General features: G+C 60.8%; 1 protein-coding gene across 1 annotated transcript; it reads left to right on the top strand.

Moving 5' to 3' along the window:
• The first annotated feature begins 99 nt into the window (after nucleotides 1-99).
• On the top strand, nucleotides 100-17,058 carry ASAP3 (ArfGAP with SH3 domain, ankyrin repeat and PH domain 3). Its single transcript, XM_051807137.1, has 26 exons — nucleotides 100-385; nucleotides 3,692-3,764; nucleotides 4,307-4,452; nucleotides 5,949-6,023; nucleotides 6,312-6,361; nucleotides 6,619-6,745; nucleotides 8,654-8,739; nucleotides 9,489-9,564; nucleotides 9,695-9,781; nucleotides 10,057-10,166; nucleotides 10,391-10,460; nucleotides 11,020-11,107; nucleotides 11,613-11,661; nucleotides 11,756-11,940; nucleotides 12,043-12,176; nucleotides 12,570-12,664; nucleotides 12,968-13,148; nucleotides 13,391-13,476; nucleotides 13,585-13,700; nucleotides 13,792-13,859; nucleotides 14,010-14,117; nucleotides 14,250-14,496; nucleotides 14,590-14,878; nucleotides 15,417-15,561; nucleotides 15,727-15,849; nucleotides 16,116-17,058. Exons 1-26 carry the CDS (start codon nucleotides 263-265, stop codon nucleotides 16,188-16,190), a joined length of 3,012 nt encoding a protein of 1,003 aa, XP_051663097.1. The 5' UTR covers nucleotides 100-262; the 3' UTR covers nucleotides 16,191-17,058.
• Nucleotides 17,059-17,410: the final 352 nt, after the last annotated feature.

The following is a 17,410-nucleotide window of genomic DNA, read 5'->3' as shown; positions in this document are numbered from 1 at the left end:
GATCCCGGGGGCTCTTCGCCTTTAACGGGCGGGCGGGCGGGGCCGCCTCGTGACGGCGGCGGGGCGGGAGCGGGCGGAGGGGACGGAGGGAGGGAGGGAAGGAGCAGCTCCCGGTGCGGCGCGCGGGGCTCCCGGTGCGGGGCGCGGGGCGCTGAGCCGGGCTGAGCCCGCACCCCCGGCGCGCTCCGCAGGGGGAGCCCCCCGCGCGCTCCCCGTGCCCCCCCCAGCCCCGGTGCCCCCTCCCCGGTGTCCCCCCCGCACCATGCCCGAGCAGCTCAGCGTGGCCGAGTTCTTGGCCGTGACCGGCGAGGATCTGAGCTCCCCGGCCGCCGCCTTCGCCTCCAAGATGCAGAAGTGCCGGGGGGCGGTGGGGGCTCTGGAGGAGGTGAGCGGGGCCAAAGGGGCTCGGGGGGGTGGTCGGGCTGCGCACCCCCCATGGGAACACCCCCCCGCACTCGTAGGTGCTGATCCCTTGATGCTTGCACCTCCCTCGGGTTTCTGTTTTTTTGGGGTTCCTCCCCTTCACCCCGACACCCTAAGGCAGGTGCTTTGGGACCCTCGGGTAGGGAAGTTGTTTGCATTAGCCAGCTGCCCCAGCGTGCGTTTTTTCTGGGGGGGCAAAGCCTGTAGAAATGGGCAAGAGACTTTTTTTTAAGCCTCCTTTAAAGCTCCACGTGCCTCCCGGGGCTGGGATATCCCCCCATCTCCCCGGAGCCGGGGCGTCCCCCTGCATCCCTGGGGCCAGAACATCCCCCAGTCCGATGATCTGGGCATTCCCCTCTGCCCCTCCTGGGACCAGGGCATCCTTCTTTTTCCCCCTGGATCCAGAGTAGACACTCCCTTCCCAGGGGCCAGGGCATCCCCCCAGAGCATCAGCCCCACATCTTCATCCGCTGTCGAGTTCCTGTGCTGCAGCCAGCTCCGATGGGACTCGGGGAGGTTCCCCGAGATTAAAGCCAGGGGAGTATTTTTAGGCTCCCCCCAATATCCCTGGCAGCGTTTGTGGGAAGGGCGGAGGTGGCGGGGGGTGCCTTCGTCCCCCTTCTCCCGCCTGGAATAAAGGCGGTTTCCAGCTGGTCCTGTGGCTTTTGCCAACTCCTCTTAGCGAAGGAATGGCTTTGAAGGAGAGCCAGGGCTGGCGGCGAGCGGGGGGCCCCAGGTGCCGGGGCTTTGGGATCCCTGGAGGCAGTGGGAGGGGTGTCCTGGGGCTGGAAATCTGAGGACACACCACGGGGTATCCTGGTCTCCACCAGTACATGCTGGTCACTGCCGTGGATCTCCTACCATGGATCTGCCTCCCAGCCGGGAAGGGGGAGGCAGCTCCAGCCAGGAGGGAGCAGCAGGAATTTTGTTTGGCTGCTCGGAGAGGCTGCGGGTAAAGGGGACTGGGATGGGGGGAGAGGCGTCCCCCAGGAATGGCAGGGGGTCTCTGTGGGGTTGGCTTAGTAAAGCTCCAGTGAGCTCGAGAGAACTGGGAATCGTGACTGCTGTCATGTGCCACGGGGGCCACGGGGCTGAGCCCCCCCCGTCCCACTGGAGGCTGCAGGGAGGGGACCAAACCACTGCCAGCCCTTTGGCATCCCCTGTCCCAGCACGAGAGGAAGAGGGAGATCCAACTAAACCAGCTCCACGCCGCCCTCAGAACCCTGATGGGGCGATAGCATCAGCCAAGGGGGATAATCAGCCCTGGTTTTGGGCGTGTGTGTTAGAGGGGACTGGGCACCTCCAGGCCGGGACAGGGTGACATGGCAGAGGCTGCTGGTGCACCCAGTGGCAGAGCTGGCAGATGAGCTCCCAGCTCCCCCTGTCCCCCAGGGCAGCACCACATCCTGCTCCCAGCCTGGCAGTTTGTCACCCCGGCCCTGGCACCCGCGGCGGCTCCTTCGCCGGGCGGCACGAGCCAGTGCCGGGGGGGGGATGCAGAAGAATGGCCCCCATTGAGAATCCTGCCCGGAGTCCCCAGGCTGGAGCCCGGGGATTCATCCCTTCCTCCATCCCACAGGGAATCCCTCCTGCTCCTGGCCCCACTGTCCTCAGCTGCCCCATGAGCTGGAGCCCAGGGGTGATGGGTGTTATGGGGGGCTCCAGAGGGCTGTCCCTGTGCAGCCAAGGCCCGTGTTCCCAGCAGCCAGCCTGGTGCATGGGGGATGCCAGTGTTGCTGCTGGGGCAGCAACATGAAGGGATTTCCTCTGCATTTACCACCCCAGTGCCAGGCTCTTCTGCCCTGTCCCCACTGGTAAACTCATGGACCCAATCCCAAAAGCCTTATGTCCGTCCCTGCTCCATACCAGCCCCATATTCAACCTTCTGCAGCGTGAGGTGGCACCAGGATGAGCTGCCCCATCCTGGACACTTAGAGCAGTTTCTTCCCTCATTTTCTCAGTGATGCATCCAGAGCATCTCGTGCTGCCTCAGTTTCCCCTTCTTGTGACTATGCCAAGTTTGCAACCCTGGAGCATCCAGACATGCAGCCCCAGCTTCCCCCCCTGAGGCAGGGAATCCCTCTGCTCTGGAGGGCTTGGTGTGCCTGGATTTGGTGCAGAGAGGGGCCATGGGGGGCTTTGGTGCTCCCCAACATCCTCCCCATTGTAGATGCATTGCAGGACCCCTCCGGGCGGGGGGTTTGGCTCCCACCTCAGCCCCAGTTCCCTCCCAGCCGGCTCATCCTGGCCAAAGCTCATCCACAGCATCCCATCCAACGAGGAGGGCCTGGGAGAGCGGCGCTGGAGCCAGGCTGACCCTGCTGTCAGGAAATCAGGCCTTGACATCAGCCCCAAAACCTTCGGCAGAGCTCAGAGCAGAGAGAGAGCCTCTTTATTGTAATTCCTCCGCGGTTTCATCCCTCGCCCTTCTTGCTGTTCACACCCTCTAAATATTTCCAGCCTGTTATCATGGCTCTGGTACCTGCAGCCAAGCCACCCTTAACCCTTTCCTGTTGCTGTGTTTGGCTGCGATGCTGCGGCCCCTTGGCCTGGGGTTGGGCTGGGGCAGAGTTTGCTGTGGTGCTCAGGGTGCCAACGGGGGCTGTGCAGGTAGGGAAGGATGGAGGGACTAGGCTGGGGATGGGGAGGGCTCCAAACCAGTGCAGGATGTGGCTGGTGGGGCTGCAGGGAAGCTCACGGTGCTGGGAGCCACAGGCAAGACCCTGCCTGAGCTCGGGGCAGGGGGGATTGTGGAAGGCCACATCCCTGGTTGTGGGGTTGTTGTGGTTTAGCACACAGCTGGCACAGGGGTTTATGGGATTTAGGTCGCCATCAGCAGGAGGTGAATCCTGGTTTTGGCTCTGTGGGAAGCTGGGCTTGTGCTGTGCCTAGTCCTGAGCTGTGGGGATGGGCTGATGTGATGCCTCCTCCTTGTTAGTTGAAACAGCCCCTGCAAGAGCCAGGGAGGCATTTTCTGTGGCTGCTGGAAGCTGCTGGGATCCGAGGAGCCTCTCACCCCCTGCTACCGTCTTGCTCAAACCCTCCTCTCCAGGGGCAGCCAAAGCCCTGCCTGGCAGCAAAGCTACAGGGACCGGCTGGACGCCGTGGCTCCAGCACCCCCAGGATGCCTCCAGCTCCTTTCCCAGCCCTGGGAGCTTGGATCCTGCCCCACACATCTGCATGGCAGAGCTGCAGCCTTTCCAAGGGCCAGCTGGGCTGGGGGAGCTCGGTAACGAGCTCCGTTTGTTTTCTCTCTTTGCTTTCGCAGAGCCTGGATGGGGACCAAGCTGTGCTCCAGAGGATCAGGAAATATGTGAAAGCCATTCACATCTCCGGGCTCAGTGAGTTGGGCTTCAGGAGGGCATCCCTGGACCATGGGGCTGGGGGGGGGGGGCTGGGACAGTCCTGTTCTCCACCAACACTGATCACGCCAGACAGCGGGGTGGTCATGGGTGCTGACCAGTGAAAGGTGACGTAGCTGCATGCTAAGGTGCCAAAAATTGCCTTAAGACAATATAAAAAGGGAAATTGAGAACCTTGGGAAGGTTGTTTTGGACATTCCAGTGCTGTCCTGCAGCAGGGTCAGCCCAGCTTTGCTACGGAGGGATGGGGAGATGAGTGCTGGGTGCTGGTGGGACTTCATGATGTGACCCAGCAACATGCTAAGGTGCCAGAAAATGTCTGAAATATACGTAAAAAAGGGAAACTGAGAACCTTAGGGAGGTTGTTTGGGGCACACCACTGCTGTCCTGCAGCAGGACCAGCCCAACTCTGCTGTGGAGTGAGGGGGAGGTGGGTGCTGGTGGGACCTCACGGTGTGACCATGACGTGTCAGGGTGCTGCAGGGCCACCCCATGTCCCTCTCCGGTGTCTCCCCTTGCAGCCCACGTGGAGAATGAGGAGCAGTACAGCGAGGCCCTGGAGAACTTTGGCAACAACCACCTCTCCCAGAACAACCACGAGCTCTCCACTGGTTTCCTCAACCTGGCCGTCTTCACCCGCGAGGTCACCGCGCTCTTCAAGAACCTGGTGAGCTGTCCCAAACCTATCTGGATTTGGACACACCCCCCCCACCCCAGTGCAGCCCCCTTCCTCCCAGATGCATGCAGCAATCCCCACCTCCCATCCTGGGGCTCGGGGGCACATCCCCAGTGCTCCCAGACCATCTGATACCCTCATTACTGGATTTACAGCTCATTCCCAGCTCCCCAGGGCTGCCGACCCTGGGATCCCATGGGCAGCTGGGGCTGCTATTTTCAATTTTTTTCCCTTTTTTTCTTTCTTTCTGTTTCATTTTTTTTCCCTCACATCAATTGCATCTCTGATCTCGCTTGCCAAGAGTAAATCAAAGCCACGCTGGGCCGTGCAGCGGGGCCGTGGGGAGCAGGCAGAGACGGACGTGAGCGGAGCCGCCGGCGCCTTCCCCACCTCGGGAATGGCTCCGCTGGAAAACTCAGTTCCTGAGCGGAGCCGGGTCCGTGCACACCCAGCAGCAAAGCCCCACGTGGCTCCCTCTTCGTTCCCTTTCAAATCCCCCTCTCCAAGGGGTGTTTTTGGTCCCTGGCTCTGCTCAAGGAGGAGATCGATTTCTGCTGCCCTTCCCCCAGCAAGAATCTCAGATTTTTGGCGTCTTCTCTCCCAGTTACCCCAATCTGGGCCTCCCTGCTCCTCCCCTTCCCCATCCCGCCTGTCCCAGCCCACCCAGACCCCCGTGCTCTGCAGAACTGTCCTGGTGGAGGAGTCAGATCAGTTTTGGGGGCCCCCACCTCCTGCCCTGCATGCTGCCGAGCTCAGTTCTGTGCCAGGACCCTCACCCAGATCCCAAAAGCTGTGTTTCCCCTCCTGGAGTCTCCCTGGAGCTGTCAGGAGCAGGGTGCCCCATTCCCACTGGTTTGGGGCCGGTCCTGTGCTCCAGGACTGGGTTTCTCCCCAGGTGCTGCAGGGGACCAAAACCCTTTAAAAAAAAATCTGAGTGCAGTGGGGAGGTCTCGTGGGTGCTGGAACTGCTCTCACAGCTTTAAAATGGGATGCTCAGAGGGATTCCAGGACTCTGGAATGTCTGGAGTAGGCTCCTGTGTCCCCACCATGGACCCCTGCACGGCACTGCCGGGGATGGTGGTGGCTGCTCTGCTGTCCCCAAACCCCAGGAAAGAGGGACATTTTGGGAAGCCCCTTTGACATTGGGGGTGCTCTTTGCATCATGGGGCTGTGGAGGGGCTGGTGGCATTACTGGGTGTGGGGACAGGGACGAGGTGTCGATGGAGGGGGAACAGTTTTGGTTTTGGCAGCCGCGGTGCTGATGTGGTTTGTGGGAAGGGCCCTGCGTCAGACATCTTGCAGCCAGCTCCAACAAGCCCCAGCCTGCCCCGTGCCTGGATCCTGGATCCAGCCCTGCTTCCAGCCTCTTTAACCCTTCCCAGGGCAGCGATGGAGCTGGAGGGAGGTCCCTGGTGCCGGGAAGGACCTGGGGCTCCAGGTCCCCCACCCCCCCCACTGTGGGGTAACCCCATCTCTGCCTTTTGCAGGTGCAGAACCTGAACAACATCGTGTCCTTCCCCCTGGACAGCCTGCTGAAGGGGCAGCTGAGGGATGGCCGCCTGGTGAGTCCCCCCCAGCCCTGTCCCCAGGGTCACCCATGTGGGGACATGCTGCAGTGAGACCCCGGTGTGGGCTCAGCTCATGCCTGTGGGCAGAAGGAAGGAGCAAGTACCAGGGGCTAGAAGGGAGCAGTGAGGGTTGGGGGTGATGGGAGCAAGGGGTGAAGACCCACTGGGGACATCCCCTGTCCCCACGGGGTGCAGTGATGCAGAGCAAAGCCTTTGGCCTCTTCAGTGCCACCAGCTCTGTCACCTTCCCTGACCTTCCCCCCGCCCTCTCCTTTGCCACAGGACTCCAAGAAGCAGATTGAAAAGGCCTGGAAGGATTATGAGACCAAAGTGTAAGGAACACGCTGCCTCCAGCAAAATCTACCTAAATCCTGCTCTGCACAAAGGTGTTTTGTCCCTGGAATGGAGTCGGGCCCCGATGGTGCCAGTTTGCCACTGGGAAGGCTCCGGTCCAGCCTTTTCCAAAGGGGAAAGGGACAGGGAGAGGGGCTGGAGATGTTTCTCCTGATGCCATTCCCACCGTGGCCTCCAGTATGGGGCACCCCTCAGAGCAGGGATGTCTCCAGCCCGCTGCCATCCCATTCCACAGGGGGAAGCTGGAGAAGGAGAAGGAGCGATCCCGCCTGGCCGGGGTCATCCAGGCCGAGCCGGCAGCCGCCGAGGTGGCCGAGGACATGCAGAGGGAGCGGCGGCTCTTCCAGCTCCACATGTGCGAGGTAGGGACTCTCCTGGGGGGATACAGGGATTGTTCATCTCCAGGGGGATCGCTCTGCTGAACCTCTGTGGGGACACCGGAGCCTGTCCCTGTCCCTGCCACCAAACCAGCCCCATGTGGGTGCTGTGTGGGACCCTCGGCTGTCCCCGCCCCATCCCTGCACGGTCCCGGCTCAGGGATCCTCGTCCCATCCCCAGACTGGGGTCCCTGTGGGATGCAGCTTCAAGAAGCACCCGTGGTGCCTCATGGAGTCCCCCATGACCCTTCTCTGCAGTGGCCCCACCCGTGTCCTCCCAGCCCTGCTCCTCCCCCTTCACTGGGTGCCACTTGAGGCAAAAAGTGAGTTTTTTGGTTTTGGTTAGGGGGGATCACGAGTCACCCCAGATCCCTCTGGCAGTCCCGGTTGCTGGCAGTCCCTGCTCAGGAGGTGAGATGGGAATAAGTGAAGGATGGAGACACAATTGTGGGCCCCCACAGCGAGGAGGAGCCCGAGTGTCCTGGCTCCAGACACTCAGCAGCCCCACAAACCTCTTTAAGGTGACACACAGAGCAGGGAACAACTCCCCAGTGGGTTGTTCCAGGGCTCTCCCACGTTCCCAAGGGCCAGAGCCCGGTGCTGCCTGTGCCCCTCCCAGCAAAGGGCAGGGGGTGAGGGGAGGAGGCTGCGCCCGCCGGGGAGCTGGGACAGGGCCAGATGAGTCACTCCCTTGAATAGCTCCACTGTGGGATAAATAACAGCACATGGAGGGGCGGGAGCTGGAGTGGGGCACGTGCACGTGAGAGCTGCTGCTGGCCCTGCAAGTGTGTGGGGGGGCAGCTCTTCTTGGGGGGGTTTGAGGGGCATGTGATGCACGTGGGTTTATAGGGAAGTGGGTTTTGCTGCTTCCTGGGGTGGGAACGTGGTCCTGTTCCGCCCCGCGGGGTGGTTGTGTCCCCCCATCGTGGGCCGTCTTGCACCCCTGGGGCTGTGGGTGCAGCTGGATCCGGATCCGGGGGTGCTGGGAGCATCCCTGTGCACCCCAGGGCGTGGGTGGCAGGGCAGGGACATTCCATGGGAGCTGGGGACGTGTGGCCTTTCCCAGGTGGGACTTGGTTCAGGGAGTGCAGTGCTGTGACAGTGACTCAGCATCTCCTGCTTGCACGGGGCAGTTTAAGGACCCTCTGCAGCCCAGTGACCCCTCAGGGTGTTCAGAGCGCCCAGGGCACCGGGAGACTCCATTCCAGAGGCTCCATCCCTGCATGGAAAGCCCCTGGAGCTCAGGGCTGCCTTCCCCTCCCCTCGCCTCCCGCTCAAAACCATTCCAGCAGCTGGAGAGGAGCTCGCAGGGGGAAAATCTCTTCCCCTCCTCATTTTGCTCAGGGTGAGCGAGACTCTGGGTCTTTCCTTCCCTGCCTGCAGCTGATGGATGGGTTTGATGCATGGAGCTGAAATTCCCCATCCCACGGGACACCTCAGCAGACCTCCAGGGCTGGTGTGCTGCAGGTGCTTGCTGCTTGGAATCTGATTTTTGGGAATAAAAGGGTCATATCTTAAAAAACTTTGGGGATTTTTTTTTATTTTTTTCCTTTCCCCTTCACGAGCTGCCTTGAGTTTTGGTTATTTATTAACTCCAGAAGTAATGAGCAGCAGGAGAAGCGTGCTTGGCTGGAAACCCCGGAGGCCTCAGCCCTTGAACTTTCCAGCTCTTGGAGAACTTCCAGAGCCAGGTTTTTTGAGGGTGGTCCCCTGTGAGCTGCCTTCAAATCCAACATCGTGACTCGACTCCTTGAAGCCCAGCCAGTGTTTTAACCCTCCTCCCCGTGTCGGGAAGGGAAGCGAGGGCTGGGCAGGCTCTTGCTCTTTCCTCTGGGAATATTTTCAGCTGGTCCTTGTCTCCGTCACCTAATGGGGTGTCTTCTCCTCCTCCAGTACCTGCTGAAAGCCAGCGAGTCTCAGATGAAACAGGGACCAGATTTCCTGCAGAGCCTCATCAAGTTTTTCCATGCTCAGCACAAGTAGGTGCCACCTGGATAAAAGTGGGGTTGTTGTCACCTTTGGGAGGTCCCACAAGGGTCTGGGGGCTCCTTCTCCCATCCCAGCTCCATAAAGCTGTTGATGGAAGTGCTGGGCAGAGCCCAGGTTGCATCTGGGGAGTTGGAATGTGCTTTTTGTTGGCTTGAGCAGCTGTAAACGTGTCCATGGGGCTGGGGGAAGGGGGTTGGCTCGGGATATATCAGATGATTTGGTTTCTGGATTAGATTTCCAGGGATGAGTTCAGCTGAGAGGCTCCAGCATCAGCTGTGGGGCTCGTAACGAGGGTGTTTGGAGCAAGGATTAACATCCCCTTGCCTTTCCCATCGCTCCATGAGGCTGGAGTGGATGCCATCATCTCCTGCAGCTCTCGAGTGGGGAAACTGAGGCAGAGGGGACAGTCCTGCTGGTTAAAGGCATCTCCTTGGCTGGGGCTGTGACCCAGAGACCCCCAGACGTGGCCTCCAGCAGAGCTGCTCCTCAATGAGACGAACTAGGATTGACCAAGAGGCCAATCCTGCATCCCAGACAGCCCAAATATGTGGGGTATCCAGATCCCAAGGCCTTTGGTGGGCTCTGTCCAGATCACAGTAGCCAGGGAACCACAAAGCAAGGGCAGCTTCCCAGCGAGGGGGTTGCCATGATCTCCTGCCACGTTTCCTCTAAAAAAACCCCCTCTGTTTTTCCTCCATCCTCCCTGTCTGCATCTTAATCACCCTCAACAAACGCCCAGTTTCTTCCAAGATGGCTGGAAGGCTGCCCAGAACCTCTACCCCTTCATTGAGAAGCTGGCTGTGTCCCTCCACGCGGTGAGTCCCCCACGCTGCCATCCATCCATCCAGACGTGTCCCATGGGATGCCACCCCCCCTGTGCCCCTGCCAGTCCCTGAGAATGCCCCTGGCTCAGCACAGCAGTGGTGGCAGCTCCTCCCTTTGCAGCTCCACCAAGCACAGGAGGAGGAGGTGAAGCAGCTCACGCAGACCCGCGATTCCCTCCGCAGCATCCTGCAGCTGGAAAACAAGGAGGTGAGACCCCCGGGATGGGCATGGGAGAGCTGGGAAGGAGCATTGGGAGGGTGCTGGCTACCCTGGGGTTAGGTTGGGGATGGGGAGAAGCTAAGGAGCAAAGGAGACATCCGTGGGAGCAGAGCAGGAGACCTGGGAGATGTTTGGATGCTGCAAGGGCACGGGGGTCTCTGGCATCCTGCTGGACACTGCACTCCACATAAGGATGAGGTCACTTGGAGCAGCCACTCCTGCACCTCTCACTTTGCTTTTTAACTGCCTTTTTTTTTCCCCAGGAAAACCTGAGCAGGAAGAACTCTGGCAGTGGCTACAGCATCCACCAGCACCAAGGGAACAAGCAGTACGGGACAGAGAAGTCGGGATTCCTGTACAAGAAGAGCGATGGGTAGGGATGGGTGTTATCCCAGAGAGCTCCCAGCTCCATCCCGGTGTTGGGATCCAGAGCTGGGATCCCCACAGCCCATAGCTCAGCAGGACATTCTGTGCTCTGTGAGTTACAGGAAGCACAGCCCCACAGGATCGTGCCAAGGGCTGCCCTGGGAGGTTTGGGATGCGGATGTGGGCGATGGGGGCCGTGAAACCCTCACTCTTCCTCTTCCTCCTCCTCAGGATCCGCAAAGTGTGGCAGAAGAGGAAGTGTGGTGTAAAATACGGCTGCCTGACCATTTCCCACAGCACGGTGAGGAACGGGGCGGGGCTGCAGCCCTGACCCTTCTTTGTGCACCTTGGAGCCTTGGTGTCCGTTGTCCACTGGATTTCAGATCCCTTTCTTTCAGGTTTAGTTTTTCCCAAACTGGTCTCAAACCTGCCTGGCTTAGAATTTAGCACAAGATGGGACTGGAAAGCCTAAAGGGGATCCCCCCTGTCTGACAGGGGTCTGTGGGAGGGAAGGGGGGGTTGGTTGGGGCAGCGAGTTGGGCGATGAGGGTCCAGACAAGCCCAGAATGGGCTGGGGTGGGTTGGGAGGGAGGTGCTTCCCCCTGGTGTTGGAGGCTGGAAACTGTGGCAGGGACAGAGGACCAGGGACATCTGAGAGCCCTGTTCTCCTGCAGAGGGACCCTGTTCTCCTGCAAAAGGTCAGACAGGGTCCCACTCCCCTGGTTATCCCAAGGGGAACTGTCTGTGCTGGTGGTTGTCCCCCCACAGTTGCCGTCAGAGATGGTGATGCCCAATCCCTTGGTGATGCCCATCCCACCCCTCCCAGTCCTTTAACCCCTCTCCATCCTCTCACCCTGCAGATTAACCGTCCCCCTGTCAAGCTGAACCTCCTCACCTGCCAAGTGCGGCCCCACGCCGAGGAGAAGAAATGCTTTGACCTGGTGACACGTGAGTGCCCAGGGCAGGGTGCCATGGCTGGGGGGTGGTGTTTGACCCTGAGACAGAGGCTGTGGTGGGAGCTCTCCCTTTTTGGAGTGGGTTTTCCCTCTGAAGCCCTTTTAACCTGGCTCTGGATGCCTCCCTGGCTGTCTTTACAGAGGAAGGACCAACCTCTCCAAGATCGAGAAAGCTCAGACAAAAAGAAGTTGTGACAGGGCTCAGGTGATAGGGGAGTGATGTGCAGTGATTTAATTTTTAGTTAAGCAGCTCCTTTGGAGAGATTTTAGCAGATTCTTGCTGTCCTGGGCATCCCTGAATCATAGAATGACAGAATCCCAGAATGGTTTGGGTTGGAAATGACCTTAAAGCCCATCTTGTTCCACCCTCTGCCATGGGCAGGGTCACCTTCCACTAGGCCAGGTTGCTCCAAGCCCAGTCCAACCTGGCCTTGAACACTTCCAGGGATGGGGCAACCACAATTTCTCCCCTTTCCCTTCTCTCCCCATCCCTGCAGACAACAGGACGTATCACTTCCAAGCGGAGGACGAGCAGGAGTGCGTCGTGTAAGTGCCACAGCCCATCCCCACTCCTTGAGGTGCCAGATCCTGCTCCGCCTTTCCCATCCTCCTCCTCCTTCTCCTCCTCCCTCCTGCCCAGGTGGGTCTCAGTGCTGCAGAACAGCAAGGACGAAGCCCTGAGCAACGCCTTCAAGGGGGACGTGGGCAGCGGGGCAGCGGCGGGCGCCGGGGTGGACGGCGGCGTCCAGGAGCTCACCAGGCTGGTCATCAGCGAGGTGAAGAACATGCCAGGGAACAAACAGTGCTGTGACTGCGGGGCCCCGGGTACGTCAGGGTGCCCCCCATCCCCCCGGGTGTGGGTCTGGTACCCACGGGGGTCACAGCATCCTGTGTGATGCTGAGCCCCCTGCGCTGCTCCCACCGCAGACCCCACGTGGCTCTCCACCAACCTGGGCATCCTGACGTGCATCGAGTGCTCCGGCATCCATCGGGAGCTGGGGGTGCATTATTCCCGCATCCAGTCCCTCACCCTGGATGTCCTCAGCACCTCTGAGCTGCTGGTAAGCTGCTCCCTGAGCCTGGAGGGTCTCATGGCCGCTGGGAATCGCCCTCTGCGGCTCCCAAACCTTCTGGGATGCAGAGTTTATTCTTCCTCCTCTGTCCCCAGTTTGCTCCAGTGCTTGCTAACTTGCTCCAGTTTCCCCAGTGTGGTGGTTTGGGCAAGGGGGGGGCCTTTACAAACCTGTTTCCTAAAGAGGGGGATGCCAGAACTGCTCCCTCCTAAACCAGACTTCCTCTGCTGTGAAAGATCACCCCTAGGGGAGGTGCTGCTCTAGAAAAGTCCTGGGTGGATCCAGTGGATTCCTTCCCTCCAGGATGTGATCTGGCTGGGGGCAGGGGGAGTGTGGCCAGGCCAGGAGGGCTTGTCTCCCCCCATCTCTCTCTCTCCATAGCTGGCTGTCAGCATTGGGAACACCCGTTTCAACGAGATCATGGAGGCCACACTGCCCACACAGGACTGTCCCAAACCCTCAGCTGGCAGTGATATGTGAGTTGGGTGCAGGATGTGGGCTCAGGGTGGGCTAGGAGGAGGAGGAGGAGGAGGAAAAGGAGTGCATGGTGTGTGGTCTGCCCTTGCTTCCATGCCCATCAACTCTGAGACAGTCCAGGGATGTGAGAATGGAAGATCCTGATGTCATCACCTGGATTTTGGTGGGGGATCTGCACCTCTCTGGAGGTTTCCCCTTGATCCCAGGGCTTCAGGAGAAGGGAGGAACTCAGGGTGCCCCTGGCTGTGGTGGGAGCTGGAAGGTTCTGGTCTCCATGCCCACCCAAGCCCCCCTTCCCCCAGGGCTGCCCGCAAGGAGTACATCGTGGCCAAGTACATGGAGCGTCGCTACGTCCAGAAAAGCAGCCGGGACGATCCCCACCGCCTCTGGGAAGCCATTCGTGCCCGGGACCTCCTGGCCCTGCTCCAGGCCTTTGCTGAGGGGCACGACCTGGCCAAGCCCCTGGCCAGCCCCGAGGGCCAGGTGAGCCCCACACTTAGCAGCGTGGATGGATTTGCCCCCTCTGGGGTGCCTGTGCTTGGAGTTTTCTTGGGCTCTGGGTGGAGAGGTGCCCCCGGGAAGATGAGCATCCCTCAGGTCCAGCTTTCCTCTCTCCTTCAAGCTGTGGGAGATGAGAGCATCCTTGGGTCCAGCTCTCCTCTCCCCTCCGTCCTGGGGGAGATGAGCAGCCTGAGGCTCATCTCTCCTGTCCCCTCTCGTGGCAGGAGGCAGGTGAACTGGCGCTGCACATGGCTGTGCGCCACGCCGACAGATCCTCCCTGCCCTTGGTGGACTTCATCATCCAGAACGGGTGTGTCCCCAAGTGCTCCCGGTATCCCCTGCCCTTTCCCACACGGGAGGGGTGTGCAGGAGGCCTGTGTGCTCTCAGGCCTTGACTCTCCTGCTGCTGGCCCTGCAGGGGGACGCTGGACCGGGTGACGCAGGACGGGAACACGGCCCTGCACTACAGCGCGCTCTACAACCAGCCCAACTGCCTCAAGCTGCTCCTGAAGGGCAAAGCTGCCTTCACCACGGGTACGGGGCTGGGATTGGGGGTTTTGGGGGTCTCTGGTGGGAGGGGCAAGGCTGTAACCTGGATCTGTCCCCCCTTTTGTCCCTCGGGCAGCGAATGCGGCGGGTGAGACGGCTCTGGATGTGGCGAGGAGGCTGAAGCACAGCGAGTGTGAAGAGCTGGTAGGTGTGATGGAGGGATTGGGGGAGATGGCTTGGGATGGGGAGAGGGGACCAAAGCACCTGGGGAGGGCTGGCATTGGAGGTGGGGGGCTGCTGGGGCCTGTTCCCTCTCTACCAGGACTCCTCTGACCTGTCCCATCCACCTGGCAGCTGGAGCAGGCACAGGCAGGGAAGCTCTCCCTGCAGATCCACGTGGACTATGACTGGGAGCCACCCTCAGAGTTCCCTTACGACAGTGAGGACGAGCTGGAGGAGAAGGTACCTCTGGGAGGGGACAGCACATCCTGTGACAGAGATCCCACATCCCCAGTGGGGGGGCTGGGGGAGCGCAGACCCTTTTTTGGGGCTGGTGGCAGTGGGGCATCCCTGGACCCACGTGCCTGCCCCCAGGTGAGCCCCCTCCAGCGCTCCTTCAAGGGCACGTCCCCGCTGGCCGCCAGCCCCCCGCCCGCCTGCCCCCAGACCCGCTGGAGCTGCGTGGGGGGGATGGACATCACCAACAAGACCTACGAGAGCATCCTGGTGCCCTCCCGCCCCGCGCCCCGCCGGGCCCACAGCGAGGAGATCCCCCCGCCGCTGCCCCTCAAAAACCCCACGCGGGGCGGCTCCCGCCCCAAACCCGGCCACAGCCCCACCGGTGAGTTGGGGTGGGGAGGGGTCACCCGTGGTGGGGTTCTCCCTTCAGCAGGACACCGATTTATTGTCCCCTTTATGTGTGTGTGTCCCCCAGAGCGCCCCGAGCTGCCCCGGCAGGCGTCAGAGCCGCACTTCCCCGGGCCGGCGGAGGCTCCGGCACCGCGCAGCCTCCCCTCTGCCAGCAGCACGGGTGCCCTGGATGGCACCCCTGGCCCCCCGGCCCCCGGCACCCGCAGCCCCACCGAGAGCCGGCGGGCAGCCTACTGGGAGACCCGCTCCGAGAGCGACGCCAGCAGCACCCGGAGGGGGCCGGAGCTGAGCCCCCCGCCTGGGCAGCCCCCGCCGGGCAGCACAGCCCCCGACATCCCCCCCGTCAAGTTTGGGTAGGGACCCCCCCCTACCTCCAGGCTGGGGGGGCACTGGGTGTTGGGGGGGGTCATTGTGGTGGTTTGGTTTCAATTGCCCCTTGTGGAGGAAAGGGGTTCCCACCCCCTGGAGACCCCAGAGGAGTTGATGCTGCCACTGGGACGCAGGATGGGATAAGAGCAGCCGTGGGGGTGATGGGTTGTCCCTGGAAAAGGTGATGCAGATTATTTGGGGGTGACACCAAGACCCCCCATGCAAATTATATTATTATATACAAATTTATGTAATAGTATAGATGCATTTTTATGTAATATATAATGATATTTATATATTATATAAAATATTATGTGTTTTTTCTCTCTCTTGGGAAAATGTGGTGGGACGGGCTGGTTTGAGGGAGTTTGGGTGCTGGGGTCCCTCCCTCTCCATCAGCATCCAGGGGGATGTGGGTCCCATGGGGGAGCCCTGACCCTACTGAGACCTCCCAGGGAGGAGGACAGGGAGGGGGAAGGCACCAGTAGGGAGGGGGTGACACTGTCCCCGCTGTCCCCACAGCTCCGAGAGCACCCGCTCGTACCGGCGCATCGGCGGAGGGGTGGGCAAGGCAGGGCCGGCCGTGTCCCCCCAGAGCCCTGCTGGCCCCGAGGACCCCGCTCTCAGCAAGGTGCCCCCTGTGCCCATGCCCAGGAGATTTGCTCCGGTAGGTGCCACGACTTGGGGGGGTGTCACCCTCTGCATCCCCGAGCATCCCTGCTCTCCTTATCCTGGGGGCTGCAGAGAGGGAAGGATCAGGGGTGTCACATCCCTGCACCCCTCTTGGGAGCGACTTTGGGGGGTCTTTCACCCGCTTTCCACCCCGTTTTAGGCCAAGGGGAGGCAGAAGCGGGTGAAGGCGGTGGCTGACTGCAAGGGGGACAAGGCCCGGGAGCTGACCTTCTCCAAGGGGGAGGTGATCGTGGTGACACGGGAGGAAGATGAGCAGAGCTGGGTGAGTGTCACCATGGCACAGGTGCTGGGATCCTGATCCCAGTCCTTTTTTCCCTCTGGAGGTGGCTGGGGCGTTCCTGGGGGGCATGGATGGGGGGAATCCTTCGCCCATCTGTGCATGGAGTAGGGCTGGGAAGGCTCCAGCTGCTGTGTCACCTTGGCTTAGCCTCTCTAATTCCCCTGGGAATTGGGATATCAGCCCCAAAGCTTCTCCCATGCCTGAGATGGGACTTCCCACCCCCTTGACCCCCATCTCTGCACCCCCAGGTCGGCTTCATCGAGGGTGACGGCTCCCGCACCGGAGTCTTCCCCGCCAGCTTCGTCCACCTCTTGCAAGACTGACCGGGCAAGGACCAGAGGCAGCTCCCTGCTGGGGGCTCAGCAGAGCCAGACCACGAGGGACACATGCCCAGGACCCTGGCATGGGACCACTGCCCTCCAAGGGGGCTCAGAGACCACCCACTGGGAAACCCGTCCATGGAGGGCAGCGCTGGGGAGCTGAGGGGCAGAGAATGGACACGCTCGCTGCATTGGTGGGCTGAGGTTTCTGTGCCAGCCCCTGCTCCTGCTGCTCTCTCATCCTTCCCAGGGGCTCTGCTCATCCCTAGGGATTTCTTCTCCCTTCCTCTGCAAGGACTTGGGGATGGGGGAGCTCCACCTTCTGCCAAGTAGTCATGGAGCCCCCTCCCCAGCCGGGGGGGAGCAGGGCTGGGGGGCAGCCGTTTCCCCCCAGCCTCCTTCTGTACCCCAACTGTGAAACCTTTGGGATGGGCAAGAAGTAGGAGAGGGCTCTTGCCCTTGCCTGGCTGGGCTGGAGGGTCTCCACCCCAGACTTGGAGCTGCCTGGGCTGGTGGGGCTTGGGGATGCTCCAAAGCTTCCCCAAAACTCTAGTGAAATGCCATTCCCTGATTTTGGGGGGGTAGGAGTTGAGGTGGCACCACAGAGCCCCTGCCCCGTGTCCCTCCCCTGGGGTGGGTGCTGGATCACCGCCCCAGCCTTGGGGGCCTCTCCAAGAGAGTTTTTGCATTATTTTTCTGGGACCAACATCCCCTTGTGCCAGTGTCCCTTGGGACCCACCTGCCTCTGTACCCCCCCCCAATTTACCCTCTCCCCCTTCTCGTTCCTGTGTCAAATTTTTCATCTCAAAAAACAGTCTCTTTTTTTTAATGTTTTCTGTCTCTGATTTCTAATAAACCATCGTTTTTGTAAGGACCTGGTGCTTGGGGGGGGGCAGGGCTCGGCAGGGCTGTGCTGGGCATCAAAACCTGCAGGAGGAGCTGGGATGTCATTTGTCATCACACGATCATGGAATGCTTTGTTTTGGAGAGGACCTTAAGGATCATCTCGTTCCCCCTGCTGCCACGGGCAGGGTCACCTTCCCCTAGACCAGGTTGCTCCAAGCTCCGTCCAACCTGACCTTGAACACTTCCAGAGCTGGGGTGTTCTCAGTATCGGAATATTCTAATTCGTGGAATATTCCAACGGGTTGGGATATTCCAGTATAGAAGAATTCCACATATATTGGACTATATGGAGTATAAAGGCACCCCCCCTCCGCCCC

The sequence above is a fragment of the Manacus candei genome, unplaced genomic scaffold (genome assembly GCF_025592945.1).
Source record: "Manacus candei isolate 608988 ecotype Guabito, Panama unplaced genomic scaffold, ASM2559294v1 h1tg000070l, whole genome shotgun sequence".
NCBI classification, from domain to species: domain Eukaryota; kingdom Metazoa; phylum Chordata; class Aves; order Passeriformes; family Pipridae; genus Manacus; species Manacus candei.
Note: the sequence above shows the minus strand (reverse complement) of the source record. Positions and strands in the feature narration are given on the sequence as shown.

Coding starts and splice junctions, on each gene's coding strand:
- ASAP3 (XM_051807137.1), top strand. CDS start 263: ATGCCCGAGCAGCTCAGCGTGGCCGAGTTCTTGGCCGTGACCGGCGAG. Junction 6,024..6,311: donor AGCTGAGGGATGGCCGCCTG/GTGAGTCCCCCC, acceptor CCTTTGCCACAG/GACTCCAAGAAGCAGATTGA. Junction 13,477..13,584: donor GACTTCATCATCCAGAACGG/GTGTGTCCCCAA, acceptor CTGGCCCTGCAG/GGGGACGCTGGACCGGGTGA.